The sequence below is a fragment of the Spea bombifrons genome, chromosome 2 (assembly GCF_027358695.1).
Source record: "Spea bombifrons isolate aSpeBom1 chromosome 2, aSpeBom1.2.pri, whole genome shotgun sequence".
Taxonomy (NCBI): Eukaryota; Metazoa; Chordata; class Amphibia; order Anura; family Pelobatidae; genus Spea; species Spea bombifrons.
This window is the reverse complement of record NC_071088.1, coordinates 19,643,842-19,670,540: the sequence shown is the minus strand read 5'-3', so window position 1 is coordinate 19,670,540 and position 26,699 is coordinate 19,643,842. Positions and strand designations below refer to the sequence as shown.

At 40.2% G+C, this 26,699-nt stretch overlaps 1 protein-coding gene across 1 annotated transcript; it reads right to left on the bottom strand.

The window, feature by feature from the left end:
• Nucleotides 1-11,571: 11,571 nt before the first annotated feature.
• On the bottom strand, nucleotides 11,572-24,727 carry TRARG1 (trafficking regulator of GLUT4 (SLC2A4) 1). Its single transcript, XM_053456863.1, has 3 exons — nucleotides 24,102-24,727; nucleotides 13,442-13,571; nucleotides 11,572-11,798 (listed from the first exon to the last, which is right to left on the bottom strand). The coding sequence occupies exons 1-3, from the start codon at nucleotides 24,501-24,503 to the stop codon at nucleotides 11,788-11,790; spliced, it is 543 nt and encodes a 180-aa protein (XP_053312838.1). The 5' UTR covers nucleotides 24,504-24,727; the 3' UTR covers nucleotides 11,572-11,787.
• Between the last annotated feature and the right edge of the window lie 1,972 nt (nucleotides 24,728-26,699).

Below are 26,699 nucleotides of genomic sequence, written 5' to 3'. Positions count from 1 at the left end.
CCTAAAAATGAATGGGCTAAAAAACAACTGATAAATTTGTCCAAACCATTTTTGACCCATTGTTGGCTGCTGTTTAAACTGTCATTGGAAACAGAACTATTGCACATGTATTTTGTGAGTTTTATTACCTTCTATATCCCTTTTAATATTACTGCCACTTTCTACATTTTGCCTTATCGGTGCATGGCATCTGTACACCACATGATTATTAAGATAAGGAATCATGAACTTCGGAAGTTGCTGATATGGATATCTACATACACAGCTTAAACTGCGAAATTAGAAATAATCTGTCTTTAGTTGCAATTGGTTATGAAAAAAGACTGCAAAACTGTTGTGTCTACGCTAAGTCATTGTGTCTTGCTGACTCTGGATCTATTCGCAACCTTGCAAGGGAGCTTAACAAGTCTGCTGTCTGGCTTCAGCCTGCAATATAAAGCACCAGGTCCAATAAAAGGCTGAGCTGGCCCTGCATGATGCATGGTTGAACTGGTGAGATAAATTATTGTTATGGCTTTGCATTAGGCCAAGTCAACCCAAACCTGCCCAGAATTTGATTGATTGTATTTATAGGGGACGCTCTATGAAGTCTGACCTATGGCAGCTGCCTCACCAAGGACCTGCACCTTACACAGGGTATGGCAGAGGAGTGCTACACAGACTCCTGTAGTGCAAATGGGACAGTTACAAGGGAGAACTCTGATCTCCTCAACCCACCCATTAAGTAAGTGCACCAAGAGGCCAATCTTTTCAGGTTAAAACAACGGAGGGGCTGCCATCCCGTCCCAGGCCTGGACCTGATACCTTCCAAAACCCTCACCACCAGTAGCATTCAACTTGACAGCAATTTCATGATTATACCAACCCTTTACTTTATTCATCCAAACAAGGTGCACTTCAGCAGAGGTTAAATAGCCACTAACTAATTATAAATCGAATATAGTTAAAAGTATTAACAAAGTAGTGGGATAAGAAACTCAGAAGTTGACATTAATCCTCATTTATCCTGACAGGCGTATGGTGTCCTGTGACAATCATATTTGATATGGATTCTCTTTGATGGCTGACAGATCTGACTTGTATCTTGCTAATGACACGTAGGCTCAAGTTAAACTAACTTTGTCAGGCGTGATATCAGTGTAGCCTTGTGAAGGACCTTTTCTGATGCTGTTCAAAATATAAATTTGTTTCAAAGAACTTTAAACCTTAGGACCTGACATATAGGGGAACACGTTTTCTCTTCTAAATGTTTCCCTTATTTAACTTCCTCATCCCTGTTTCAATAATGAGGATAAGGATGTAAGGTTAACTGGTGCGTGTAAACCGCTTCTACTAAATACCTCCATTTGCATTAACTTTTTTATCCCTAATTGCATAATTTTCAACTCGCTATATATAACTTGCACAATTAGCAGTTTGCCAGCTATTGTTGGAGTGAAACTGTCACTGAGTCTGATGATGAGTGTTGTCCAATAACATCTGATGTTATTGGTACTGGTTTAAAGCTTTTCATGCTTGTTTATATCTTTTATGTTTATTGGTAGAATAAGACACGGTGCCATTTCACAAAATTAATAAAATAGGGTAAAATGCATGCATTAGCATGTAAAGAAATACACAGACGCAAAGCTTGTTCTAATACCCACTCAATCTATTCTAATACCCACTCAATCTACCACCATACAGTTTTTACAGTGTAAAAAAATGCACACCTCCTATATGTGGCCTTTTAGCCGACAAACAACCCGACAATAATATTACGTTTTCTCCTTTTGTGAGACAGTCTGAAATACATACCCTAATGATCAGAAATAATTCCTATATCAACAAACCTAAAATATATATAATGACAGAATGAAAAATCTGACAGAAACCATTAGTTAAGGTTAGTTGAAGAAGATCTAATGTTTAGTTACCAACAGGGAATATAGTTTTGCTTTATAAAGATTATAGTGGGACTGCTGAGTACACAGCTTCTTGTCGATAAATAACCGGACGCTGCCTCAGTTCTCGTGAGGAAATATCAGGCCTCCCTCTTGAGTTAACCTGATCTGATTGCAACAACGGAGAGGCCATTAAGATAAAAATCAGCTTGTTTTGAGCAACTATCTATCAAGCGACTGTACTTAAGAAACAGTCAATAGCAATAATTCTAATGGAGATATTACCAGCAGGAGCTGTAGGTTCAGCACACTATTAAATATGATGTGCAATGCCAAGGTCTCTCCAAAAGAAAACATCCAGACCTTTTAAGAAATATCTTAACTCTTTTTAGTATGTGAATGTTGAAGAACGACTTGCAAATAAGACATTGTCCAGTTCTGTGGCACTCCGCTCGTTAACTTTTAGTGCAAGTGCTTTTCTACTGAATAAATGCACTTACCCAGTAGGCTGTACAGTGCACAAAAAGCTTAATGAGATCACTTTAAGGACACGGACTTGGATTCAGCCATCATCATCGAAAGTTATTGTTCTGCTGATCTCAGCAGTGAGATAATTTCTGGAAACAATCACTAAATGCTTTCCGAAATGTGTTAATTGGCGACGGAAGAGCAGAGCGAGCCCAGAGATGCTACTTGATCTATGGCCTTTGGCAATCCTCTGGTGGCAGCTTGAAAGTACTATGTTGCTCACAGGAACAAACTGGCTATTGAAATCGGTCCTGGCACTTAAAGGCCAGTGACTGATAAATGCCCATGGCCAATCCGCGCCTGGCTGCTCACTTCTTCTTTGCCCCTCCATTTTTAGCAGTTGTCCTCACGGTGTTATGAGCAGGATCTCTTTGCTTGCTCTTTCTTAGAGAAAGACTGAGCTGGGATATGATGATGTTTGAGGACAATTGCTCCTAAAATATCAGACGGTATCTGCCATTCAGGGGAATATAGTGGTGAGCTACTATGACATTGTGGAATATGATGGTGCTATAGAAATCATCATAGAAATCATTACATAATAATGATAATAATAATATAATAAAAATGAGCAGCTGTAGAGTTTGTAGAAGGTAAAGTTGTGAGTGGAAAAAAAGAGTTTATAGAAAACCAGATGTTTAGAAAGCTAGAATATTGCAGGAGCTAGTGAATGGGATGGGGTATGGGTGGAAAAGAGGAAATAACCTTCCATAAGCTAGGAGCCTACAGCAGTTTTTGGGATGGCGTCACCTTTTCTGTGTGCTTAGTGGTATCCGGCTATTATCAGGCTATTATCAGAATGCTGTATTGAGCAGACTCTTATATTTACCCTGCAACCCTAGATTTGTGATGGTGATGCTGTATATAATGTGCCAGGTTCCATTTACATTTGTATGGTCATGGTACAATAAGGGGACTTGATTCATTCAAAACAATTCTGGCACTTTAGGACCATCAGCCAATAAATTATGTACACAAGGCCCGCACGTTACACCAGCAGGTCCAGGAGGAGATGGTCTTACTGCCACAAAACTGGGAGGCAGATGGTCCTTTAGGGCTATCATCCCCCTAGCATGCTGCTCAACGGGATGGTTACGGGGAAGATATCCGATCTCCCCAACCAGCCATTTACAACAAGGACATGCTGCTCACCTTAAGACACGGAGCGCTAACATATGATGTCTGTTGGAGGATGGAGAATATGGACCTCCACATTGAGACAGCCAAACACCCATAGCTTACAGTATACATTTCTCTAAAGAATCCAGAACTGCCTGACATGCAATTGTTCAGTAAATAACCGTATGAAATAATCTCCCAAAATGTAGTTTCTGATAACATTTTATATCATATAGCATTTAAAACTGGAATCACGTTTCACTTTACAATACATTATGAGTTTCCAACCCCAGTGTCCTTCTGCTGCAGTAAGGGAAGGCCCTGTACAATGCTTGGGTAAAATAGTGAGGGCCTTCAAAGTCTCCTATATTATACAGTACATATAACACTATCTGTTCAGTCATATTGAGAATTCTAGTGAAAAAAGTTACCATTCCTGAAGATAATTCCGGTATGTTATATAGCAGCTCCTTGAGAAGTTACACCTCTTTAATATTCCAGAGGGCATCAGATTAAATGCTATGGCAGTATGGGAAGCTCTGGGTGCTGCTGTGTGAATTACCAGTCAGTTAATATACTATCCAGAGGGTAGGTTTTCAGCTGACAGCAGTTAGATGCAAACCGTATGCGTGAATTTATCTCTCGCGAGGATGAACTTCCCTGCAGGGTGCTGCATACACCAGTTATAGGAAGGATGAGGCGCTGGGTCGTTTCACCGTTCACCTTTCAGTAATACAAGAGTGAGAAGGGCTGAGAAGATTCCAAACTCCTTCATAGATTTGGGATATATATATATATATATATATCTATATATATATATAGATATATATATATATATATATATATATATAAAACTATATACTACTCTCTGTGTTTTTAGGGTGTGCCCACCATTTTATTTTAATTATCACAGAAAGCTCATAGGCCAGACTTCAACCACCATCCTCTTTGCTGAGTAGTGAAACATGATGTCATATCCTAGTGCTCTGCCTCAGAAGGGTGATACTATGGAGGCTGTGAATGGTCCGGTTACAAGCGAGAACCTTTCAGTGTAGAAAACCTTTAAACAAAAAGCCATTATAATCAACTGTTTTTGACAAATGCGTAATTCCCTAGTGTTTTGAATTTAATCAGATCTGAAAATAGTTTATTAAAGCAGTTTCAACCACTCCTGACTGGACATTATACCACCATTTCTATAAAATGCTGATCTCAGACTGTGTCATCTTGTAATTGGTTTAAAGTAAGTTCCAATAACTGTTATTTAAATTGAACCATTTAAGTTGTGTAATGCTGTTAGCGTAGTAATGGCTGTGTGTCTGTGATAATGGTGTTTATATAGAGGAGTGCTGGCTCCTTTTAGCCCACGGGGCAAGTACAGGCCCTCTACATTCTATATCGTCTTCTACTCTCACTCACCAACTTTATCAGCATACCTGACTCCACTCCTGCCCACACTCCATGCCAACTACTGCCAACATTAGTGCAGTATCATATAAAATTGCATTACATGACCCCCTCTGGACACCCATTTCTCAGGTGGGGCCGACCGAATGTTTAATGCCCGAAGGCAGCCGCTCCCTGGGACAATCTACTCCTGTCTTAATACTATCAAGGTTCCTCTGTGTTTTCTACTACTATTATTATAATTATTATCTTTTATTTATATAGCGCCAACAGTTTACGCAGCGCTTAATACAATACATATATTCAAGGGGTATGACAAGACAAACTGATACACTAGGTGGAGAGAGCCACTACTAACCAATTTGCCAATCACACCAGTAGAAGCATTGAAGCTTGCAACAAATGGAGAGCATTTCTATCATTCAGTTGTGTTTCTGTAAAACAGATACATTATGTTGAGATCGTATGAAATAGGAGGACTCCAACCTTTCATATTACAAAAGCCACCGCTAATTAACAATTTCAAGCTATACCGTGAAAATGTATTGGGGAAAAGGTTACATGTTAGGCATTAAGAATATATTTTAAACATTGTACTTATTCACCATTTTATGTTTCAAGTTATTTTTTTATTATATTTCTTTCTGTGTTTGTCATATATAAGATGTGATATAAAATATATATACGTATCACCTACCTCCTCCGGATACGTGTGGCGGTCACTCAAAAGCTACTTAATGATAGCCAGGTAGCTACCAGTAACTCAAAGGTCACCGTTGACAAGATCTGTATTAAACTGTCTGGATTACCTTTGTTTGCTATAGAAATATTAGCATTCACAAGAAGTAACTGTGGGTTTAGGTTTGTTATCCTGTTGGTATCTTACCCGCGGTCCATGATGAATTCTACATTAGACATCCAAATGCTGCGTCTCCAATTTCCTTTTTACAGTTAATGTACAATATACAATATACAAAAGGACTAATAGGTTGACCATAAAAAACAAAAATAAAAAAATATAATTTTTCTGTCTTACGATCTGTGAGAGGAGAGTGATTGGATGAAGAAGAAACTGCCATTTCCCATCCATGAATTTTTAATCGATACATCAGGCTAGTTTATTAATAATGCAATAGACCAGAGCGCTGCCTGCTTCTTTCCTTTAGTGCAGCACCAGGGGAAATGTAGTAAGTCGCAGTCTTTACTAGGCTGTTGTCTCTGTTAGACCCGTGATTCCTGTAGGATGGACATGCTGCTCCATTTCTTTGATCAGGAATTAGATATTTTGTCTTGGGCTGTTTAATTAAATGCTATCCCTCAGGTGGATCGTTTACATTTACGTCTCCCCAATGCCTTTTTGCTGACTTTATTCTTTTGAGGTTGTGCTCTATGATTATATGGTCACTATACACATACAAACTGTTTATATGTACAGTTTTTTCCTCTGGTTGACAGACCGTAAGGAACATGTATTTTTAATGTAATGTGTGTTTGTATATACAGTATAATATATATATATATATATATATTACCCTCCTCCAGTAATAATCACTAGGCTAAGACGCCTCGCTGTACCCTGATCTAGTATTCCTGCTGCATGGACAGGCTGTTTCATTTCTTCAGTCTGACATTAGATCGCAGTCAATATTTCTCGGGCTGGCTTACAATCTTGAATGTTATCTCTCAGGAGGATCATTGGTTTTTCACCGACTCGATGTCTGCTTGTTGGTGCTTTTGTGGTGCTTCAGAGCAAAATTCAACTCCAACACCATCCAGAAAGCACTACTATAATCCTACAAGACGTTAATGATTTATTCTGAATTTGGCCCTTGCGGAGTGCATTTAGACACCCTTATCGGTATCCCTGTATGACCGAGGATTTCTGAATCACTTTCTCACGTTGGTCTGACAGGATATCCTTAAACTAGTAATGTGGGAAATGGGCATTGCTTTACATCAATGAGTTTTGGGCTTCTACTTTTCGTAAATCCCCGTGGCACGGTGTGTCAGTTCATGGACCATCACACCGTACCAGCCATGTTCTGGCATACTACTCCTTGCGCATTACCTATCGGCAAGACTCATTTGAGTTGCAAACTGTAAATTATAATGTTCTGAAGCAGTATTTTTGGGTTCAGATTATAATGACTCCATAGTATCATAGATACATAAGAGGCTTAATCCTGTCCTGTTACTGGCCCTTGAGCCCCACTAAAGAAGAACGCATATTAAAGCACTCCTGAGTACTTTACAATGCATTATTCAAAAACATAAAAAAGCACTTACTTACATGGTTTAGAAGTTGGAGCCACTACGGTTCAAATATTCTTGTCAATGATTGGCTGCTTCATTGCAATTAGTCAGAGTATTTTCTGAGTATGCTGATGGGTCTCCAAACAACCAGCACTGCTAGCTGTAGCCAACGCTGGGGCTGACTGGGTGCTACGTACAGTATGTTATGTGAATGGAGACACGTTTGGTCAAATACATTTCCTGCATGGAAAATAGCCGAGGGAAGGGATTCTGCATTTTGCATCTGCAAGAGGGACACCATGACAATTTAAAGAGGGATCTATTGTATTATCATCATATGCATTAAGTTGCGTATGATGGCTGGAGTGTCCCTTTAAAGTGGAAACAAAATAAATAGTAAATAATATGCGTGAAGATAATTAAGAGAACTGGCTAATTGTGATAGTACTTCATATTAATGTACCTTCCCCGTTGTGATAGTATTGCATACTAGTGTTCTTTTATAGCCTGCATCCACAACAAACAAAGTGGTGGAATTCTACCTCCACAGCAATTTACTGCGCTCATAGAGTTAATGTGTTCTTTTCACTCCCCGCATTGCTGCTTGGCCAAGCCTGATTAACTGAGGTGAAAAGAATAATGTGTGCAAAGCCAGTTTGATTTACAATTGTTCTCTCTCTCTCTCTCTCTCAGCCTGCTCCTTGTTTCAGATCATTTTTCACCCCTAATATATTGAAAACCTGGACCTCTTCCAGACTGTTCCACCTCATTGTACTTTCTTTTTCTAGTGAAGGTGCCAAGCCCATTTTACAAAGACATCTGGGAAGCAAAGGCCAAACAGGATCTCAGGAAGTTGTCAACCCACAGAAGAATAAAAAAATCAGACTGACGACGCTGGTCCCATGCATTGTCAACTTTATTTCTTTTCATGCTGTAAAATACAAAATGGAATGCAGTCAATCCCTCACCTCCTCCTCTACGTATACAGAACCTTCCTACTATGCCCTTGTGTTTTGGCAAGAGGGGGACAGTGTGGGATTTTTGCATGCTATTGTTCATTGAATGATAAGAGATTCTAAGAAAGTCTTTTGACCACAGGGTGAAAGTCAGCTGCCTATGCTACAGGAGAAACATAGGGTGTTATGCAAATGTTTATTGGCCATGCCTCTGATTACCAAGGGTTGGACGGTAGCCATGCAGCATCTCCGAGCATGGCACTCTGCCCTGCCTGCATTGCACCTCACTTTGGCATAGATACATTCCTGCCGTGTCTCAAGCGTATGTCTCCTCTCGCTGGCAAAGACCAGTTTCCTGTTTATAGCGGACAGATGGCATGCTGAGCTCAAGGGTCAAAGCAGCACTTTTAATCTGCATATGGTTCCCCTTCGTGATTTTGGAATTTAAATAAGACCCCCTTCCAATTTTTCATATTATACAAGAGCTTTGAATTTCTGCTAGCGCAAAGTTTAAATCCATTTTCACTGTACACACAATTGATTAGTGCTCCATTAATTCAATAAATTCCAACTGGGATCTGGGATTTCTCTCATATTATCGGTTAAATAATGAACACAAAATGAAGAACCGTGTGCTACTGTATTCTTTGGCAAAATGTTGAACTCCTCTGATCAGGATAACTGGATATTAAACCAGGTTACCCAAGAAATGACAGTTTAGTTCAGTATTCTGTAAAGCCACTAATAGCATTTCAGTGGACTGTGTGAATTAGCTTTACTTGTCCCTATGGCACAGCACAGATTCCCAGATCAATTCCAAAAAGTCACCTTTTGAACTGCAATATGAATACCATCATAGAACCAAGAATTTTGGGAAAAGAGAGCATACAAAGTAAAGGTGCCACCAATATTCCTTCAGATAGGATTCGACTTGATTGACTTCTTCTAAGAGGGCATCTCACATAAATAGAAAACATATATAAACTGATAATAACACATTAAAAACTAGATTAATTAAAAAGAGATTTCTACAGGTAAGAAATTATATGTCAGTCCAAACAAATATGAAAATTCACAAAGTCTCCAATTCAGTTCAATCGATATAACTGGCAGGTAAAAAGTCATTTTATACAATCACAGAGTATTGTTTTATAATCTTTGGCATCATACTCTGAGTTAGAAATGCTTGGGTAATCATCCCAACACCAAACTGAAAATTCTTCTTATAAACATTGCAGTGCTTTGCGTTGATTGTGTAGGTGATAATACACAAAATGCAGCAGGGTATATACACATGATTTAGGTATTTTATATAATTATAATAAAAACATTATCTAGGCATAAAATGCATGTTTTGACGAATAGGCTAACTATTGTAGGCTCCTACATTTGGGGGGTACAGTTCTAATCGCCACATCATCATTCTCACTGACCTGTGGTTCCTATTCTTTTATTTAAAAATAACATTTAAAAAATGATAGACTTGTTTGTGGGGGAAGGGGCTAGAAGGCGCATGGGGAGATGGAGTCACTCATTATGTCACAATGTACAATTGTTGGAAGTAAGGAGAGATCAGACAATTGTTACTGCATGCTGACCAGCTGATCTAAAAAGTGTGCATGGACCTTTATTATTTTTGACATGTTGTCATGGTAACAGTAAGCTGCTGTTTGCTGTTTCAATCTCTGCTTACAGGCAGGGATCGGAATAATTTACTTGTGAAGATGCTGATGATTGGTCACTGACTAATCATCATCATTATTTTACCTCCATTGCTGGTTGATTGCATTTAAATGTAAACAATAGGTTTCCATATAATATGAAGCCATTTCAAGCCGACAATGGAAGTAAAAGACAGGTGTTGATGATCACCTGAGCAACCAGTCTGCAGCCCCATTACCAACAGAAAATGTATTTTTTGCAATCGCTTTTAGCAATTTTAAAAGAGGCACCCAGAGGGCCAAAGAGGGATCGGACTAGAGATACATGCATAGTCTGCTACAGCAGTGGAGGTAGAGTCTAGGAGGTCTTTACAACTTCCTTCTTGGGCTAAAATTAAGATTCTTATTTTCATTTAGGGAGATTATTAGAAATAGGGGAGGATGTCATTGGGCAAATGTGATATCAGAGCTGTGAAATATAATTCAAAATAGCTAAAAATATTAAAACAAATACCTATAGTGAGGCATTCATTTATGTGACAGTTCCCCATAATCATTCCATTAGTGCTAAAATTTGGAAAAATATTTAGCTGAGCACAGCAGATTCCCACCAGAGTCGCTAGTAACAAAGCTGAGCAAAACGTAAGTTCTAAGAGACAGCACAGGAATGAGATTCCCAAACTTCTCATCCACACTCGGCATCTTCGCCTGCCTTCCTCTCTGCACCTGAAATTTAGACCTAAAGTCTGTTTCGTTTACCTACAGATACCATGCTTTTCACTCCCAGAGGGTTTTTTTAGTATAATATTTTCTGCATACAATCAGATTTTGGTGAAATGTAAAAACTCCATCTATTACCCAGTGTTTAAAGGCAACATAAACAGTTATAGCTTGACATAGTTGTAGGTTATATGCAAAGATAAAATATTAAAGATGACTTTTTTGAAATTGTGTTTGGACATTCTGTAGCTAAATAAGAAAAATGGATATCTGGACCAGTCAAAGATAATTGCACCCCATCTGAAGAAGATATCTCTGAGGTTCCAAAAGTTCCAACAAAAGATTCCACCTCTAAATAAGGAAATCCATTTTTTTACCATGCAAATATTCAGATCAAGCCTTTTTTAGTGATAATATGTTTGTATACCAGCAGACACCCAGATTAGAATCTCTGGAGATGTAGCAGTTATGTGCACTGCTGGTAGCCCCTCAAACCCTCAAGATTACAGAAAGAATACCTTCCAATATCGAGCCATGAACCCACCATGTATCATTGTTTGTAAAGATTTGCAAGAGCCTAACCATTTCCGTAACCCCTTATACATATCGTAAAACAGCTTGCCTGCCTGTCCAACCATACGCAGAAAAGTAGAGGTGATCGGCGTGGCAGAGAAACGCAAACATGCATAAGGTTAGGTTTTTTTAAATTACACATCAAAAATACTAAAAATAGAGATTAAAAGTCCTGTTCCATTTTGTCAGCGAGGAAGCAGCATCATCCAAAACAGGGGAGGCCACCCAGCATGTTGTGGGAGCACCAGTGTCTTTTTCTAATAGTAACCCTATATTTGGCAGTTTTCAGCTATACTATTTTCATACAGACAATAGCGTTCATTCCTTTGATACAAAAGCTGGAAATAAAAACAGGACTTGTGCCATCACCTGAATACCAGTCCCAGTGCGCCTTCCCATACAGTGTCCATCTTCAGCCTCCATTTGTTGTAAATCCTCCTCCTGGGTGTCTGGTTATTCCCACGTTGTGAGTTTGTTTGTGTGTGCTGTAAATCCTGTGTCAATTCCCAAGGGTGTATAAAGTGCTGCATGCAATCCCTTGGATGTTGGGCAGAGTAAGGCCTGCTCCTTCCTCCAACAATGATCCAAAATGTAAGATACTCTTGCGGTGAGGGCTCAAGAAAGTGTCTGAAGGAAAAGGCAGGCCATGGACGAATCCGTTTCTCACTTCCGTCCCACCTGCAAGATCTATTGGAAAACTGAAAAGGAGAGATGAGCGGTCAGTCAACGGCGGCACACTTACCCGCATTACTTATTGTAGTTACTAAACATGAGATATATTTTATCGCATAGGTTAAACAGATTTAAGTAACCGTCTCGGAAAGTTAAGTCAACTGAAATTACTTTTGATTTTATGATAAATAATTATTTTATTAAATACCCTAAATAATTTAAAGAATATGTGACTTATTTTGTTGTCAGCAGATATTTGTTAAACAATAACATAAAGAAATCATAGTTTCATATCACAAACATTAATAACATCGGTAGGGTTTAACCTAGCAATGGTTTGTATCACTAAACACTTTATGTTTTCAGTAAATATGTGCTCCAGGTTATGCTTCTATCAATACTTTGTAATGTATGCACTCATTTTGTATAGGAGCCTCTTACAGCCCCCGCTTCCCAAAGATCTACAACGAGTTATTTCCTCATCTCCAGAGCTCGGCGGAAATTGTATTTCTATTGATCTAGATTCTTATGCAGAACATTTCAACATCTGAGGTACTAATCTATGTGATATGCATTTTCATCATTCTTTTAAAACATAGCACAAGCGCATTTGCATTTAATTTCCCAGAAACTTTCTGGAAACAGGGCACATGGTACAGGCTGTCCTTAACAATAAGGCACTTTCATATAATGATATTCATTCATTCATAATATCGATTGCGATGACCGGTGAGAGAAAGGGTTTGCCTATTCTATCTACATTAAGCTCATAATTATTTGTTGACAGAATGGATGTGTCCGGCTCTTCTGCCACCCACTTTGCCGTATGATAATGCGACTTAATGTGAACAGCCCTTTGCTAACGCTATGGTGCAAGACTAGTATTTTAGGCGAGAAAGAAACAGAGAAATGGGGATCCATCAATTCTAAAGTCATGTTTGCCAGTCACACCACCATCTTGTGGGGAACTTCTTCAGAGGGCGCGATGCCACAGCGGGTTAACTAAGTCTTCTCTTATATATTGTTAAGGATTTACTGCCAGCGGATTACGAGGTGGCCTAGGAGCACCTATGCTACAGAGTGCAGCTCATAATACCTTCAAAAGGCAATGTGTAAGGATGTCTATATTCTATCTAGAATGTGGAGAAAGATAAATACCCTACAGGGGGGCTTTTAACTTTTGAACATCAGTGATTGACCCACATCCTTATAAACTGTCTTTTTATGATTGTCACAAATGAAATCTATAACACAACACAGAATGGCCACTGAAGGGAAAATACAATGTTTTCGTCAAATAGCCATGAAGTGGATGCTTTCACAGTTTTTGGTTTTTACCACCATCATTAGAAATTAATTATTTTAATTGAGTTTATGCTACGCAAGTCAAGAATTGCAAGCTACTTATTTCTGCTGCTCCCTGCCCAGTAATAAGTGACAAAGATCTTAAACACATGGGATCCTCCAAATGGAAGGACAACAACGCCCAGGTAGTTTGGTGCAAATGCTTCAATAGACTGAACGATTATTCCCAGCTGCTGCTGAATTCATCTCAAACCATACCGTATCCATTTACATATTTAGCATGATGGGAGTTGTAGTCAAAAGCAGCTCGACTGCTATAAGAAGCTCTTTTCCCACACTAGTATTACTAGACCATTTTACTTACCTGTAAAGCTGAGGATACAGAGGACGATGATAATAAGCCCCAGCAAAATAGACACCACGCTTAGAAGCCTGGCCAGGCGTCCTAATCTCCTGGCTCCATCCATGTCTCCCTGCTGCAAGCTGTTCCGTGACTAGTAAAAAAAAGGCAAAATATTAATATAACAGACAAATAGCCTTTAAAACCCATCATTTCACCTGTAATAACATAGAGTAAGGTGTTCATATAAGATACTATTGGAATTGGCATGTAACTTGCACATGTATGCAAGAGGATATTCTATATGTTAAGATGAACATGTATGTTTATTGTATAAAGGTGTCACTTTACAGGATTTCATTCTTTTGATCAAGTTTTCGGCCTACTGTCATTTATGAACATGAGAGCGACTGGGTAATATGTTTCCTATCGCCCGTATAGAGGAAGGAACTAAGTGTGTTTTTACCGTTTATCTTATTACCTTTTACAGCAGATACAAATAGAGGCTCCTGTCATACCCTTGTGTTTTGGGAAGTGTAGCCAGCCCCCTAAATGTGGGATATAACTGGGGACAAAATATGCTACATGGAAAAAGTAAATTATCCCCCCCCCCCCTGTCCTTAAGCTCTGCTAACCGCAAGAACAGCAGATTTAAGTTCATATGAATAAAAACACACGTTTTAGCATATACCGTATATTCCGGCGTATAAGACGACTGGGCGTATAAGACGACCCCCAACTTTTCCACTTAAAATATAGAGTTTGGGCTATACTTGCCGTATAAGACTACCCCTCTACCCAGCATACAACAACCAGCCAATCACAGCAAGCGATGTACCTTACCGGTGATTGGCTGGTTGTTATACAGACATATACATACATACAGTGCCCTTACACACACACACACACACACACACACACATATATATATATATATATATATATATATACACATACTCACACACGCCTGCCCATACATACACATTTATACACTGCCCTCACCACACACCCCTGCCTTTACACACACACACACATTTATACACTGCCCTCACCACACACCCCTGCCTTTACACACACACACACATTTATACACTGCCCTCACCACACACCCCTGCCTTTACGCACACACAAACATATATATACATGTGTATATACATATATATATATATATATACATACGTGTATATATATATATATATATATATATACACACACACACATGCCAGCTTACAAACACACAAATACCTACACTGCTCTTACACACACCTGACCATACACTGACCATCTCACACCAACATATATACACATACACTGCACTTACACCCCTTTCTCCCCATCTCTTACCTTTTTCATCTTCTATCTTCTTTCTTCCATCCAGTTGTGGGAACGCGAGGTCTGTCATTTCAGACCTCTGCTTTACTGCTCCCTCATCACTACGCGCCGGCAATTGATGCCGAGCGCCCGGGACATGACGTCATCACCGCGCTCGGCATCAAAAGCCGTCGCGTAGTGTTTAGGGAGCAGGGAAGCCGAGGTCTGAAGTGCCAGACCTCGAGCTCCGTAATGTTGGGCTAGTTAGAGGGAGGTCGTGATCTCCCCAACCAGCCCTGCTGATCAGGGCTAGTTGGGGAGATCACCATCTTGCACCTACCTCGGCGCGTCCCTGAAGACCGGCCAAGGGGAGGCGGCTTCTCCACTCGCCCCTCCCCTAGAGATTCGTGGCTTCGTGGGACTCTCCGGCTCGGTAAGTACCCGGTACTCGGTTAGTACCCGGCGTATAAGACGACCCCCGACTTTTGGGAAGATTTTCTGGGGTTAAAAAGTCGTCTTATACGCCGGAATATACGGTAATCAAATATTTATGCATTATATAGGTATGTAGTAAATCAATTAGAATGCTTTCAAGCAGGGGAGGTTTAAGAGTAGTCCTCACTGCTGATGAACTAGAATCTCATGGGCAGGGCCGGCCGAAGACTTAACGCCGCCTGGGGCGAAGTTTAAAATGCCGCCCCCCTCCCGCGCCGACGCCGGGGGGGGCGGCATTTTAAACTTCGCCGACACCATCATCTAACCCCCCCGGTACTTACATTTAAACAGTCCTGCGGCGAGTCTCCCTGCTCTGCCACGGTGCCGGCTTCTAATGCTGAGCGCCGGAAATTCACGTCACTTCGGGCGCTCTGCATTACAAACCGGTACCGAGACCGAACAGGGAGACTCGCCGCAGAGGAGAGAGAGAGAGGGGCGCCGAGCGGGTAAGCGAAAACCACTCGGCGCCCCTCTCTCTCCTCCGCTTCAAAAAAAAAACGCTTGGGGCGGCAAAGTGCCGCCCCTTCTAAAGTGCCGCCTGGGGCAATTGCCCCAGTCTGCCCCATTATAGGGCCGGCCCTGCTCATGGGGTTTCCTGAGCATCTTGGCCTTTTGCCGTTTGCTCACTGGAGGGTAATACGTCTAACTTTGTGTCACAATTCTCCCTGTTAGACTACCAGGAACTAGCACCCCCCAGACATCCTCGGGGGGCCAATGCATAGCTGCCCCTTCCCCCACGGATTGTCTTTCAGTGACCTGGCTGCCTGTTTGTGTTATGGTGTGATTGAAGGCAGAGAAGACACATGGAAAGTTGAATACATTTGGCCACTGCTATGCTGTAGTCTGGGAATCTAAATCAAATCATCACAGAAGTAATAAAGAACACTTAAGTACTCTGTTTATGAGTGTGTTTTTTACACTTTGAATTGAAAATGGAAAATACTATACTGTAAGACTTTCTTTTTCTTCCCTGTTTGGCCCGGCAGCTCCAATGTTTTTTGTTTCTGCTTCTTCCTGAGTCAGGGCGAGTATATATGATGCACAGGTATTAAAAAAACTTGTTGCTTTGTTGAAATGTGTGTTTGAATACAGGTGAGTGAGTAAGGGCAGTGTATTTATTATTAATGTGCTTAATAATTTTTTCCCGAGTTGATGTAATGTACCGCCTGGCTGAGATGGTCACAGTAAACATAAATTCTTAATTCTCGCAATGTAGACACACAAAAATATACTGTACACACATATATATATATATATGAATGCATGGATTTTAGGGATCTCTGTAAAACCAATATTTAGTAAACCTTGTTCATAGTTCCTTCTTGGGATAAATGAGGGTAAGTTTATGCAATCGCATGGGCATGCATTGTCCCTCAGAGATATATGTAAGGGACCCAACTACAAAGGTTCCACTAGAATTAAAGTTGGCCCTTCCAGTTATATCTGAAACCTGGACCTCTACCACCATTGACGATAATTTAGAACATGGCACTCCACAGCTGCATATATCAGCATCCCGTACACAGCACGGTGGGAGGACAATAATTGATGAGCTTTACATTTCATCGCGATATCTGGGTTTATCAGTGAACCTATGGGTTCCCTGTGTGCCGTTACTACTGATGACAGTCTTATAGTCTATGGTGTTGATGCGAGCTCATGGACTGCAATGGGGAGGCAATTCTTGAATTCAACAAATGGTAACTCATATTACCCCTTTTAATAGCCAGTTGAATTTGGCCTGTTCAACTCGGGTGATCTGTCAAGGTCCAGCTTGGTTAAGCTGTCAAGATATCTACTTAAACTGTGAATATCCAAGCTGAATATTCCCAGACTTGGGCCAAGTCATGTTTTAGTAAATATATCCCAAAGTGTTTTAAGCCTCTATTGTTGTATAATATTGTGTGGCCGTGTGAATGTTTATTTTAACCTCGTGAGCCTTTGGTATCACGTGTAAAGTTTCTAGAATATATGAGTGGATGAATATTTAAAAAAATCAGTTTGCACTAGTAATTTCCGTACCTTCATCTCTTCTATAGTTTTAACATCCTAATCCTTAACAAAAATATTTTGTAATACTATACATTTCAGTTTTAAACCAAATATATGCCATATTTATTAACTGAACTGATTTGGTATTGCTGTATCTAGGTAACTATTTGTATTGACAAAGCAACCTCCTGATCGAAAGAGGTGCTACTTTCCATGGATCCATTTTGAAACAAAAATATCAATATAATAATTCATTTTTGTAGCAACGATACTCTAAGCCTCACACTACTTGCACTATAACAAATGATCTAAGGGGGTGGTTGAGGGGCTAGGGAGAAATAAATAAATCGAAACAACCACAAAAAAATCATATTTTTCAACTTTGACAGCTATACAAAGCAGAAATATACATTGCACTTCATAAATACAACTGGTGCAACATTCCAACTAGATACCATGTTAGAAGTAGTACTAAGGACAGTTATTTTATTCTTCAATGTGTACTTAATTAAAAAAATATTTTCATTTAGACTTTTTAAAGTTATTGTGACCTCTATTGAGCTAAATCTGGGTGCAGAATAACAGACTCCATTCAGACTGTGGGACATGTTGAAGAAGAAATATTCTGATAACACTGCAGTTTGAAGTATAGAAACTATTTATTCAAACCATTAAGTGAAAGCAGGCAATGTTTCGAACCATAGGGTCTTTGTCAAGCTTGAGCTTTGGCTATGTATGGAAACTTGGGTATGTAGACTTTATGGTATCATAAAGGTTAAATATGCTCATTTAAAAAAAAAAAAAAAAAGAAAACGAAATGCAGCCACTTTCTTTTGCCTAGTGCAGTCTGCCTCGGCCGGTCAATAAAATCATACCCTCACCAGAACACTGACAAAAGCAATGCATTTCATATCTCCAATACAGCAGAACACAGCCTGCCCTGGGTGTGATAATACATAGTTTAAAAAATCAGTGTGTAAGCCCTCTTAGGATATTATTAATTTACAACAAGACCAATATATTTTATATAAATGCAGTTTTTTTTCCTTTTGAAGCCCGGGGTGAACTGAGCTTCCACTGGCGCTGGGAAGAAAAAAAAGGTGCTTGTGCTCCAAGTGGGTTAAGGCCACAGGGAAACCAGGTCCTCAATCTTCTTTTTCCTGAGCTGCAGTCCCCATGAGGGGATATAAGCGCTGCGTAAATTGTTGTCGCTATATAAATAAAAGATAATAATAATAATATACAGCCCCTTTTCTTTCCTTCCCAGACCAAAGTCAAGGGAATGTCAGATCTTCTAGGGTCTCCTAAAAATGTTCCTCTCCATCACCAGCCATAGGCCAGATCATATTTAAGGGTATAAAACAAAAAGTGTAGGCTTGAAAGGTCTGTGGTGAATTCTAGTGCACCTACCAACTGAAAGCACTTCCCACTACCACCCTCATACAAAGTTAAGCTTTTTGGTGCTGCCTCTGAAGAGTAAGGGCTCCATGTTGAAGCTTCCAGGTATGGCTATGGGATAGGTTTTTACCATTATTTGATGCGTCAATTCATTAGTATTTGCTCAATATATGTAATAAATAACTAAGAAGAAAAATGTATTATATATATATAGAATATAATAGTTAAACACACGTTCTGCTTTTTTCACTAATACACTCATACCAAGCAAACGCACTGAGCGCCTAGAAAAGAGGGCATAGATGGAGGACAGTGGGACCGAGGCAGTGACTTCGTAGGTATGTGAGTCATACCAGTGCCATAATTAGCCACAGGCAGATCAAGCCTAGGGAGGCTTACACAGATAGACACAAGGTATTGTCTGCAAATGAGCACAGTACACACGGCTGCACAGTACAGAGTGCTGGTATATGAAATATATGTATGTATATTTAAATACAGATTCACTTAACACTTTACAGGCTAATAAAAGGTAAGGCACAATATGTTCTGTTATATGATGAGTACTGTAGTCTACATATATTTTGATTGGGATACAAGAAGTATGACGAAGGTCCCTGTGTAGCACTTTTAGCTTAAAATAAAACACAGGTAACAAAAACTGGCGTTGCAGGGGTTGCATCTGTTAACAGGCCCACAGCTACACTGCCCATTTACAGCTGATTTGATGACCTTTCACGCAGGGTGTAAGCAGGGGCCCATGCAGGCTGTTTGGGGGCACTTACAAGCTGTTTAGGGACAATGATGGCACACACAAGCTGTTTGGGGACAAGGATGGCACACACAAGCTGTTTGGGGACACTGTCAAGCAGTTGAGAAATACAAATGACCCAGACAATCTGTCTGGGCGCACTGACAAGCTGTCTGGGGACAGAGATGGCACAGACAAGCTGTTTGGGGGCACTGAAAATTGGGGACAAAGATGACACAGACATGCTAATTAGGGGCACTGACACTCTGTTTGGGCAAAGGCAGCACAGGCAAGCTGTCTGGGGCAAAGATGACACAGACATGCTGTTTGGGGACAAAAGTGGCACTGATAAGCTGTTTGGGAGCAAAGGTGGCACTGTGAGACATGTTGCTAGGTGAAGTTGGGCGGCCCAGAACAATATTTTCACCGCGGCCCTGTGGTTTCTAGTTATGCTCCTAAACACCACAACATGTTTCCTGCAATAAAACACTAATAAACAGTTGGGTCTCTGATGCCTTTGTAGACTTTAAATTATATTGACAGGACTGTCATTGTAAATTTATAGTAAGATAACATTGTACATTTATAATTAGTGGCAGCATATGCAAATGATCTTATCTGCATCACACAGTACTGTTGCCACTTACTCTAATCTAGACAACGGGAATAGCTGCCAGCATACGCCAGCACTTTTGCACTGCATTAATTTTTAAAGAACATATGCTACCTTTGCAAGAAATTTCAACCCATGCAGTACCAGGATGGATAAAATGTCAGCCAAACGCTCAAGTAAGCTGAACTAGCTGCAATCTCGTTTTACGCCATGCTTGTGGTAACTGTGAATATCCAGTAAGCTAAATAAGATCTCAGGTGCCACAGAAATCACTACCGTGACTTAGGGATTCTTACAGCAATGAAGATGCTGTAGAGTCATGTTAATAAATATTTTTGATGATAACTCTAGATTTGTTACCAAATACAATTGAAATCACTTTCCCTGATCACGTGCTGTTTCTGATGGTTGCAGCCACCCACACCTAACCTTGTTTTAGTTTTATAATTTTTGCATTATAATTTTGGTTCACTGTTGAAATAGAACATAGGTTGGAATTAATTAACTGAGATATATCATTTGCTGTATATGAAATGTGTACACTGCAGTTTAAGGCAGAATTCATACTAAGTTACCAGAAATCAAGCTTATTGTATATACATGTGTGGGGCACCCAGTGGTGGAGCCCAAGATGCAGAGTCAGAGTAATAATTTAACCCAAGACCCACAGGGTCCAAGCAAAGCACCAAATCACCAGAGACAGGAGAATAGTCATACAGTTCCAACAGGTCATGAACAGGCAGCAGGGCCAAACTGGGTAAGTAAATTGGCCCTGGCACTTTAAGGCCAGTGTATGCCGATGACATACATTTTTACAGTCTCACAGCACGTGGCCGCACGTATCCAGCCAGTGACCACACAATGAAGAACATGATCTGCGGCAAGACCAGCAGTGAAGGTAAGTATGCAGCTCCATCAACCACCAACACAACAGGCATTTGCCTTGTTTGCCAGAGGTCCACTTCGGGCCAGTTCAGAAAACAGGGCAGTGGTCAAAGGTCATAAGCAGTGTGTGCATGAATGTGGCAAAGTCTTGTGCATATATTTACCTGGTGGTGTTCTGTGAGCCAGTGACAAGTGGGATGCCAATTTGGCGCAGAGGAGACACCACATGAGATACAACCGGTCACTTGAATCATGGAACTGCACAAAGAATGTCAGCGTAATCTACAGCGATGTAACGAGATCATAATTTAAATAAACATGAAATGTTGACCAACAGATCACTCACATTCACAAAATGTATTTAGAAGTGGATCCATTTTAGTGGAATCATTGATGACAAATAAGTATTGACCAAGATTTCAGCCATAGGTAGCTTTTAAGATTTAGGCTTTCTGGGTGGGGGTCGTCAAGAGAAAATAACTAAAAGTTTTGCTGAGGGGACTTCTTAGAAACGCCAGCTGTGATCAAAATGGAACACGTGATTGGATTAGTTATATGCCAACTTTGTATACACTTAGTATATATATTGGGATATTAATATGTAACGCCTGTATTTTTGATTAATATGAAACAATAATTTACTAACTTAATTATGCATAAAAACATACCCAGTTCTAAAAGATGCATAAAAACATCTGTAGACAACCAATATAGTGATAGTGGCCATCATTCTGAATCTGGACAAGAGTCAGTAGCAGTCACAGTTGCTATGTCAAATATTAGGCAATATTGCTTTCTTTAACCCCTCTCTGCGTTAGGGACATTAAATAATTTCCAGTACTTTGTAGCACCCTCTGCAGCACAAATCTGCATAATTTAATAGCTGGTTGCATTACTTCTCACGTGAGAAACTGGCATGAGGTTGGATAGAAATCCATTAGCAAGCCTTCCAAATGTATTCTGCGGAAAGTGTTACGGTTACCTCTGTCAGCCTAGCTTGAAGGTGTACATTAAACCGTTCTATTTTTTAATAGCTTTAATAATTTAGATTTTCCTCTCAAAGCAAATTGTTTTCACAGTACACAGGGATCTCTTCTCACAAGAGATTTTGCAGAGAAAACGTCCATGGGAGCCTTAATGGATTGAAGATTTGGTGAAAGTAAAAAAATAAATTACAAGGTAGGTAGTAGGTAGGTTCAATAATCTTCATTTCAGTCACTCAGCCGGATCGTTGGCGTCTGCTAGGTGGGAATGAATGGCATTTGTTTCAGTGAACCCATCCTTTGCCATTAATGTTAATTGGAATTTAGGAGGGTTAAATGCGACTGCGTAAGAGAACCTTTCTGTTAATACGTTATTGACTATATGCTGGGTGATATTGATAATGTTTCAATACACGTATAAGAGGTACACCAAATTCTACAGTAAAAGAAACTCCCTCTCATTCGCTTTACTAAACATGATGTGGAATATCATAGAAAACCTGAAAACCTCGCTAAATCCATCTTCCATATGAAGCTGTATGCAGGATTTGCTGTTAATGTTACATATCCAGCATTGTATCGGATAAGAGAAGACTAGGAATGAATGGATCCAAGAAAACCAAGCCTGCAGGTCTGATGTAAATTCTAGAGCCACGCATTGATCCAGATCTCTCTGTGAATCAATAAGAGTGTTTTATGAGGGCATTAAAACCCCTGTCGGCTTCAGCTCCTGGATTGTATCTCTCATGAGCATAGGATTTCTGGTTAAACAGTCAGCTTTATTTGCCCTCCTTCCACTCATGCTGACCTCTGTTTCACGCACTTTCCTACAGTGGGGTTACCCCTGTCTACACATATTGCAAAACCTGTCACGGCTGACATACTGTCTCTTCATATAGATCGGGGAATGTGTGCCATGCACTTGTGTACTTTTGGAATAAAACCTATTCTAGTTATATTGTGAACATGCCAACTGACAGTATACTCATCAAAAGCAAGACAGTTGTACATTCAACAATCTTTAATAAGCCATTGGATTTTGGTTACTGGCCACCTAGCCGGCTAAGAATTGTGAGAATTGCACTGCAACCAGATACCAAAGCAAGAGCGATTCAGTTTTGTTCTTATTTAATACATTTACAGGTGGACATACGATTGATGACTGGTTATAAGATAATAGAGGATGTCTCTACAAACCTATGTACATAGGAGAGAATTCTCAGCAGGCAGGCACACTAATGTAACTCTATTCTCTGGAACGTCGTTTGTGTGTAACGGAATTAATATTTTAGTAGGGTGTCTGAATGTGGCCAATTTTACGGACAGCCTATGAAAGCTATAACTCATACGAGAAGAGCAGAGATTTAATCAGCTAACAATAACACATAGAGCTTTTCATGCTTCAAAGATTTTCTCCTTCCATGTGCATCATTCTGATTAATGAGACAGGCTCAGTCTTTAACATGTCAAGATGGCCAAAAGTATAGTGGATGCAGGGAATGGGTAAGGAGGAGCTTGGATCCGGCTGCATCTCATTAACGGAGCGAGAGCATTTGTAATATTGTACAGTAAGCAGCACATGCTCTTAAATAAACCAGAAAACGTCACATAAGCAGAAAAGCAAGGGTGATGAATTCATAGGAATACAATACCATCACATTCCCATGTCACGTATATAACAAAAATATGGCACACATATAGTAAAAATGTAATATAAATACAGGTATCTCTGGGTTGAAACGGGGTAAAGTGATCGCTTCAAGGAATAATCAAAATTTGGCAACTCCTGCTGCCGCGGGCTACAACTCTCATCAGCAATGCCTGGGTGAGCATGCTGAGATTTGAGAAAATGAAGAGTTATATTCCACAACAACTGGAATGTATGATGATTAAGTGGAACAGCTACCCAGCAGAAGTGGTAGAGGCTAATACAGTAAGGGAATTTAAACATGCGTAGGACATGCATATGACTATCCCGATTCTTAAGACCAAGAGCTGATTCTGTACATGTGGAAAAGGGCAGACTAGACGGCCTGAATGGTTTTTATCTGCCATCAAATTCTAGATTTCTTTGTTTCTATTATTGTTGCCTATCCCTGTGACTGAAAGCATCATTCAGTATTGTATCAAGCCTTCCTTGCAGTGCATTGCCTGATTCTGTTGGAAACAATGTTACCATTGACAGACGCAATAATCCATTATGTACTGAAAACAAAAGTGTAGAACAGCAATTCCCGACGGTGACCTAATACTCACCATGATAGAGAAAACCAGAGCCACTATGTTGACTGGCCACACAGGGCAGAAACAGGAGAAGATAGCCAGGACGAGATAATCGGTGGGCCTGCCCTGGTCCGGGGCGTTGGTGGTTGCTGTAGAAGAAGCCCTGGCCAGACTTGCCCTGGAGGGTGAGAGTGGGGCTGACTCCAGCTGCCCTGCAGATACCGACTTATAGGGCAAGCTGTGCCCGTTCTGGTCTAAGTCCCCCATGGACTTGTCACTGGACATGGTCACTGAGAAAGACTTCTTCATGCCATTCTCCTCCTTCATCTCAGAGGCAGATATGAGTAGCTTCTCAGTCTCATGTGAGTCTGCAGGCAATGGATTACCTGATCCCCCCAGTGCCTTCTCATACTGTGCATCTGTGTTAATAGCCATGGCAGTAGTAGTCCGCTTCGTTAATGCTGATTATCGCAGGAAGAAATAAGTGGCAAACTTCTGCTTCAGAGCTGCTAAAATTCCATGGAGGTAACACCGTAAGAGGATGTTAAGAAGTAATCAGAGCTGCGTAATGTGTTTATTACCCGGCGGAGAGCTGCAATAGTTAATGAAGAGCTGAATGGAGAGTTGGGTGGTGCATGACCCGGCGTAGAAAGCTCTGCCTCTTTGGAAGGTTTGCTGCAGAGTGCTGCTGTTGCCCTGCCCCACACTCAGCTAAAGCCTTCTGGAGTGGAATCGTCCTCCCAGGACAAACCAACTTGCTTTCTAGTCTGATGACACAGGCAGATTACTGCAGCCTTCACACTGAGCGCCGGGACTCTCCTGGGTGTTAGCAGTGGGATTCCGCTCCCAGCCCTTCTGCAGAGTCATCTTATTATTAACAAGACATATACTGATCAATAATACCCGTATGTTTCATTTCCAGGATCTCTAAGGAGCTGCTCTCCATCATTATAATTCCTCACATGCATTTGATGCACGCGCCTTTTTTTCTACCGTACAGAATGTCAGTTTTCATGCCCCCTCCATGCGTTTTACGGCAGACTATAAAATCTATCTGCTTAATATCCGAATGCTTGGCTGTTCACACCCTCCTTCAAACGCTGCAATGTGCTGTGGATTAATATAGTGTACAGCGGCATCTTACTGACAATAAACTGCAGCCAGGAGAATCAACAAAACGTGCAATTTGGCACCCAAAGTACTGAGATAACAAAAAAGAAAATGTACGTTAAAGATACATTAACCCGTTTCCTGTAATGTGCTCATGCTGGGTATTTACTGGTTATTTTTTGCATGTATGTTGCCTAACGCTGGGTGCAGGACAGAGTCTGGGAAAAGAGCATCTTAGAGATGCGTTACTGTATGCAAAGGGTTAGCAGGGACACTGATGTGAAAGAGATTAATGATACTTTCCTCACACATTTACCAAAAGGGACTGTACAGAAAACGCGTTAAATGAGCACAGATTTTCTTATGCATTGTGTCAAAATGTCCCACTTCACCCCGCAGACGATTGTGACGATTTGAGAGATCGCCCTTGTAACCCATTGAGTAACAGCGCAAGGAGAAGTCTTAGCACCCTAGGCTTAGTCGGAATAAACCAGAATATGCCACATATGAACTAGATGCAAGTTTAGCAAAACAATTTCTTTACAGAGCTGTTTACGTGACAGCGACATTGTATCTTCATGCTTTGGATGAACACAATTATGCAATCAACTTACTAGGAGTCCATTCTTTGTAGCCACACAACTTTCAAACATTTCTATATTTCTATCTAAATTTAATACGCTTTTTAATATTTCCATTGACAGATATATTTACCTTATATGACCCAGAGTTAGTTTCTTGCATTTATTTCCGGGAAATTAAAACCTGTACCAATTTTTGTAGTATGTGTAATAAAATGTCACAGAAGTAGAAGTAGTCCATATTTCTTGCATTAAAATGACCCTGTATCAAGGTGAACCCATTAGTTGATATTTTTTTTAATCAAACTATACCGAAATCTGGAAAATGTTCTCATTTCTCTTCATGCAATTATATAGTTTCATGTCACTTATAACTATGTGTATTACTGTATAGCTATTGAACTCATGTACAATAACATTTAACCATAGCTGCCTACCTATACAACCCCCCACATTAAGTCAGTGTGCATTTGCCTTTCATGGGGTCATGTCACTGAGCAAAAAAATTATGGCAAAATTGACAAAGTTCTAAACGTGAAGCTATTAGTGAAGAAACCCCCTGAATGCTCTTGCTGATCGACCCCCATTTAGCTCAGTACCAGTTAGATGATCCAAGGCACCATGAATGGACAACTTGACTGCAATTTGCCATTTCCACCATATGTAGTTGTGTGGTTGACATGCTTCTTGGCAAGACCAAGCTTCCACATCAGCCATCTGAAATGTATAGGGCGTGGGGCTTCCTGGATAAGGTTTTTTATATTGAGTAGAGGAAGAACCATCAGTAATGGAACAATTGATACACTTGATGTTAGATGATGTATATATTAAAAGATGTGTGGTTTTAAACTCAGTGATAAGTAATGATTAAAAGTTGTATCTTGGTGGGAAATGAGCATTTGGATATAGTTAAAACAAAGATGTATGTGCAGTGTAATAC